The sequence below is a fragment of the Myotis yumanensis genome, unplaced genomic scaffold (genome assembly GCF_028538775.1).
Source record: "Myotis yumanensis isolate MYYU_CA2020_CCGP unplaced genomic scaffold, mMyoYum1.0.hap1 SCAF_2, whole genome shotgun sequence".
Lineage (NCBI taxonomy): Eukaryota > Metazoa > Chordata > Mammalia > Chiroptera > Vespertilionidae > Myotis > Myotis yumanensis.
Window position 1 is genome coordinate 10,701,800 of NW_027223753.1, and position 5,618 is coordinate 10,707,417.

General features: G+C 61.8%; 1 protein-coding gene across 1 annotated transcript; it reads left to right on the forward strand.

Annotated features, from left to right (window-relative positions):
- The first annotated feature begins 955 nt into the window (after window positions 1-955).
- On the forward strand, window positions 956-4,932 carry KLHDC7A (kelch domain containing 7A). Its single transcript, XM_070404206.1, has one exon. The coding sequence runs from the start codon at window positions 956-958 to the stop codon at window positions 3,311-3,313; it is 2,358 nt and encodes a 785-aa protein (XP_070260307.1). The 3' UTR covers window positions 3,314-4,932.
- Window positions 4,933-5,618: the final 686 nt, after the last annotated feature.

Here is a 5,618-nt window from a genome sequence, read left to right on the forward strand (position 1 = left end):
TAGCGACTGGGCTTCTACAAGGCTTTCCACACATTAGCCCATGTTGTCCTCACCACAACCTGAGGAGGTTGGTGTGCTGTCACCCTCATTTCTCAGATGAAGACACTGAGGCCCAGAGAGGTGAGGTCACACACCTAACGTCACACAGCTGGTAAGTGGCAGAGCCGGGTAGTCGGGACCTGGAACCCCCAGCCCTGGCGAGATGGTGCGGGTGAGTCTCCCTCGGCCTCTCCTCCTGGGATGCCCTCCGGTTTGGAGGGTGAGACTGTGCCCCGCGCCTGCTCCTGGCCCGGACATGAATGCCACGTGTTTTTCCCGAGCTTTGCCAGGAGGGCAGAGGCATCAAGAGCCGGGTCAGGTGGCTTGGCGGCAGTCCCAGGCTCAGCCTCCCCTGCTGCTCCCTGCAGACCCCGCCTGCACTGTGGGAACCAGGGGCCCCCCAAGAGGGAGAAAATGGACCCAGGCGGGTCTCCTGCCACACCTGCCGAGGCTCCACCTGCCCCACACTCGCCACACCCAACCCTCCCAGCGCAGCTGATTTGCAAAAGAGAAAATAAAGCACGCACACAAATAGTGACCAACCCCCTGCGTCTCTAGCATCGGGTGATGTTTGGTCAGGAACTTCCTCCCTCTTCAGGAGCCGCCGGACACTCCTGACATCCGCCAGCTGCTGCGGGCTCAGGTGGCTGATCACAAGTTCAGCCTCAGGGCAGACCCCACCCCCAGGGAAGGCACTGACCGATCCCAGGAGGCCAGCGCTGGGATCTGCCGGCCGGCCGGGGCTCGGTGGCCGCCCTCTGCCAGCTCAAAGTCACCTTTGCTCCAACTCCTCAGCTGGCCAGAGCCGGCCCCGAACCCCCTCCGCTCAGCTCAGCAGGAACCAGGAGCCGGCCCCCATTGGGCAATTATTAATCAGATTCTTGACATTCCTCCGCCCCAGGTTGGCTTGGGAAACATGCTCCCTGAAGGAGGAGGAGGAGCCGAGGCCCAGGACTGGCATTTGGACATGCAGCTGACGGGCAAGGTGGTGCTGTCCGCGGCCACCCTGCTCCTGCTGACCGCAGCCTACCGGCTGTACAAGTCGAGGCCTGCCCGAGCCCCGCTGTGGTGCAGGAGCACCAAGGCCAAGGCCGAGGAGGAGGCAGAAGGCTCCGGGCAGCCTGAAGCCCAGGGGGCTGCTCCCGGGGCACCCCATCGGGGCCTGAGATGCCGGAGCGGAAGCAAGGGGCCTGGAGTACCGTTGGGCGGCAGCTGGGAGAATCCGGGGGGGCCCCAGGTCCTGGGAACCCCTTCCAGCAACTTGGAAGCCGGAGAGACTTGGAAGCCCAAGAGGAAAGGAGCCGGTGAGGACAAGGGTGGGCGGTGCCTGGAGTCCGGTGGCCAGGACGCCGAAACAGCAGCTGGTGGTAAGCCCGACCTGCCCCACCGCCCCCCTCTGGGCAGTGAACCCAAAAGCTCCCCAGCTGTCCTGGCTGCGGTGGACGGCAGCGGCGTGGGGGGTGGGCCAGTTCCGTGGCAGGACGGTGGGCTCCCCGAGCAGCCAGGGGCTGGGGAGCAAGCGTCCCCCCTCCAGCCCTGGATGGCCCACTGGGAAGGCAAGACTGACATGAGCCAGAGCTGGGTCCTCACCCACGTGCTGGGGGCCTGCAGGGAAGAGGTGGGGGCCCTCCGGGCCGCCTCCAACATGGGCCTGGCCCTGCATCAGCAGGAGGGGGCCACCAACGCCTCCTACACCTTCTCCTCGGTGGCCCGGGTTCGAGTAGAGGAGAGTCTCCTACAGGAGAAGGTGGCGGGGATGCGGCCCAGGCTGCAGGGCAAGGTGTACGAGTACTACGTGGAATCTACCTCCCAGGCCACCTCCAGAGGCAGGCTGGCCCCCAGGACCGCGGCCCTGGCGAAGGCGCCCCCCCCTGTGCCAGGCCCCCTGGGAACAGGGACAGTCCCCAGAGGCCTTGACGATGACAGAGAAGGGGGAGCCGATCCAGCCGCCTCCCCCCAGCCGGTGCTGCCCCCCGCGGGGGGCTTCAGCAGGAAGGAGAGCCTCCTTCAGATAGTGGACAACCCCGAGTTCCAGCTGCAGCTCCACGGTTTCGGGAGCCCCGCTCCATCCGGCACAGACCAGACCGCCCCGTCCAGCCCCCCCATATCCGAGGAGCCTCTGGAGTCCAGCGCAGCCGGAAGCAGCGGGGACCCCCACCTGGAGCTCGTGGCCGGGACCAACTTCTTCCACCTCCCTCTCACCCCAGGGTCAGCCCCTGATGTCCGCCTGGACCTGGGCAACTGCTACGAGGTGTTGACCTTGGCCAAGAGGCAGAACCTGGAGGCACTGAAAGAGGCCGCCTACAAGGTGATGAGTGACAACTACCTCCAGGTCCTGCGCAGCCCGGACATCTACGGGCGCCTGAGCGGGGCCGAGCGGGAGCTGGTCCTCCAGAGGCGGCTGAGGGGCCGCAAGCACCTGGTGGTGGCCGACGTGTGCCCCCAGGAAGACGCCGGCCGCCTCTGTTGCTATGACGATGAGCAGGACGTCTGGCACCTGCTGGCCCCGCTACCCCCGGAGGCTGTGTCCCGCGGCTGTGCCATCTGCAGTCTCTTCAATTACATCTTCGTGGTGTCCGGGTGCCAGGGTTCCGGGTGCCGGCCCTCCAGCCGGGTCTTCTGCTACAACCCTCTGACGGGGATCTGGAGCGAGGTGTGCCCACTGAACCAAGCCCGGCCGCACTGCCGGCTGGTGGCCCTGGACGGCTACCTGTACGCCATTGGGGGCGAGTGTCTGAACACAGTGGAGCGCTACGACCCTCGCGTGGACCGCTGGGCCTTCGCCCCTCCCCTCCCCAACGACACCTTCGCCCTGGCGCACACGGCCACGGCGTGTGCCGGGGACATCTTCGTTACGGGCGGCACCCTGCGCTACCTGCTGCTCCGCTTCTCGGCCCCGGAGCAGCGCTGGCAGGTCGGGCCCACCGGGGGTGGCAAGGACCGCACGGCCGAGATGGTGGCGGTCGATGGCTTCCTCTACCGCTTCGACCTCAACCGCAGCCTGGGCATCAGCGTGTACCGCTGCAGCGCCAGTGCCCGTCTCTGGTACGAGTGCGCCACGTACCGGACGCCCTACCCAGACGCCTTCCAGTGCGCCGTGGTGGGCAGCCTCATCTACTGCGTGGGGCGCCGGCGCACGCTCCTCTTCCTGGCTGACAACATCTCGCCCAGGTTTGTGCCCAAGGAGCTGCGCAGCTTCCCCTCCCCGCAGGGCACCCTCCTGCCCACGGTCCTGACCTTGCCCAGCCTCCATGTGCCTCAGACCAGGGTCTAGCTGCCCCTCTGCTGGGCTCCTCCTGCAAAGCGGGAGGCAAAGAGCGCCCCCTGCCCACCGCTCCATGGGCCGTTTCTGGGAGACCAGGCAGCCAGGAGCTTGGCTGCAGAAGGTGAAGTCCAGTCCTACCTCTGTCAGTGGCTGGGCTCCCAGATGCTTTGGTGCCAGCGGGCTGCAGAGGGCGAGGGTGAGATAGAGCTAGGGCCTGGTGCTCCAGGGCCGAGGGCAGCCACATCTCCCGGGATGGCTTCAAGTCTGAATTGGGGGGATAGAGGTGGGGGGGCTCCAGGACCCTAGCAAACTTTAGGGGCACAGCCTTATCACAACCACGATTCAGGTGCCAGTTGACCCCCAGTGACCCCTCAAGCTGACTCCGGGCCTCGTTACCGACTAGAGCAGGTGTGCTCCTCTCTCTGGAGCTGGGCCATCGAGGTAGGAGGAGATGGCTCAGGGGGCCCGCAACCACCACCTGGGGGCATGATGGTCAGGTTCAGCTACAGAAGGAGAGGCCAGGACTGTTCCTGTGGACAGGAGCTCACACTGTAGTGCAGGAGAATGGGCAATTCTGAAAAAGATACATGAGTAAATAGAACCCACGAGCCACCGAGACAGCTAAGCAGGCGAGCTGGATAGTGTGAGCAGGCCTTCCTGATCAGATACACTGAGCAGAGACTTGAGTGCAAATCCGGGGGCCTGCAAAGACCAGGTGGCTCAGGGCCCGGGAAGCCTGGCCTCGCACCTGGAGCCTTTGTCACGTGGGCGGGAGAGGCGGGTCCGCCTCCCAGGAGCTCCATCTCGGGGTGAATAGGGTGGACAGGGCCGGAGCCCAGCTATTCTGCTGCAGCCCCTCACCTAACGGAGAGAATCCTGTCCCCCTGACATTTATAAGAGAGGTTCCTTGCATGGGTAGAAACTGCTTTCCCAAGAGAGAAGCCGTGTTCGCACATTCAGAGAGGAGAGTCCAAATAATCACCAGGACATCCCCGCCGCCGCGGCTGGGTGTGTGGCTGGGTGTCAGGTGGCCCAAGTGACACCATGGGCTCAGGGTCGAGGGTTTCCACCTGACCTTGATGAGTAGCCGGGTCTGCCCACCTGCGGCCCTCAGCCTCAGAGTGGCCTGTTTGTCAAAGAAAGCTTATCTTGGGCCATCTGCTTTCCCAATAAGAGTTCTTTCTTCTTCAGGAAAAAAAAAAAAGAAGAATCTTAAGTTTGGGTTGCTTTCTACATTAGGCCAACCATGCCGTTATAGAAAAATTGGAAAAGAGAGAAAAGTATGAAAAAATTTCCCCAGTGAACCCCTGCTGTGACACGGGTCTCTCCGACCTGTCCCTTCTGTGTGTGATTTCGGTCGGGCTTGATCCTAGCCTAAGTGTGATTATGCTGAATTTACAATTCGGTCCTGCTTCCTTTTGGCACCTCACTTTTGAAAATAAGCATTTTCCCGTGTTATTACAAACCCTCGGTAAACATCATTTCCATCGTTGCACAATATTCCACCCACTGGCTGCACCACGGTCTATTTAAGATCCCTCCCCCCGCCTCCCCCGTTGGGCTTGTAGATTTTTTTTTCTGTTGGTTTCTTTTTCTATCATAAATAAAACGTCCCTTGTTTTCCTGTTCCTCTCTGTCTGGGGCCTTCATCAATATTTACAAGAGAAAGCCCAGCCTAGGTCGTGTCCAGAATAGCAGAGTTGTTAAAGCAGGGCTGGGGCCTGGGCCCCCGCTCGGACTGCAGGGCACAGGGCTGCCCTTGGCAATGCCCAGCCAGAAAGGAGACTGTCTGGGAGGGCCATCCCAGGTGCCCCACCCTGAGTTGTCCCTGGAGCCATAAGAGGGATCCCCTGATCTGCACATGCAGGCGCTGGGTGAGATGCTTCCTGCATATCATTGCACTGACCCTCACAACAATCCCATTTTACAGATGAGAAAACTGAGGCCCGGAGAGTTCAAAAGAACTTGGCAAAGTTCAAAGACCCTCAGTTGCCTTAAAAGCACACTGGAACCGGGCCTACTCCCAACATGGTGTCTTTCCATTCCCCTCGCAGGGGGCACTGGAGCCCAGCTAGCATCAGCTGGCATCTGGGCTGTCCCCAGTCCCTTCTCCACCCACGCCAATCAATCACGCTCTATTCTTGAACTTGGAACTCAAATAGCCCTTCTTAAACACTGACCCTCATTATCTACACCTGTAGAATGGGTTCACCACTGCCAGCCCATCGTGGATGTTATAAGAACTAAGAGAATGTGTGTAAAGCACCCAGCCCAGGGACTGCTCCAAAGTCGGTCTCCTCTTGGTGTCTTCCAC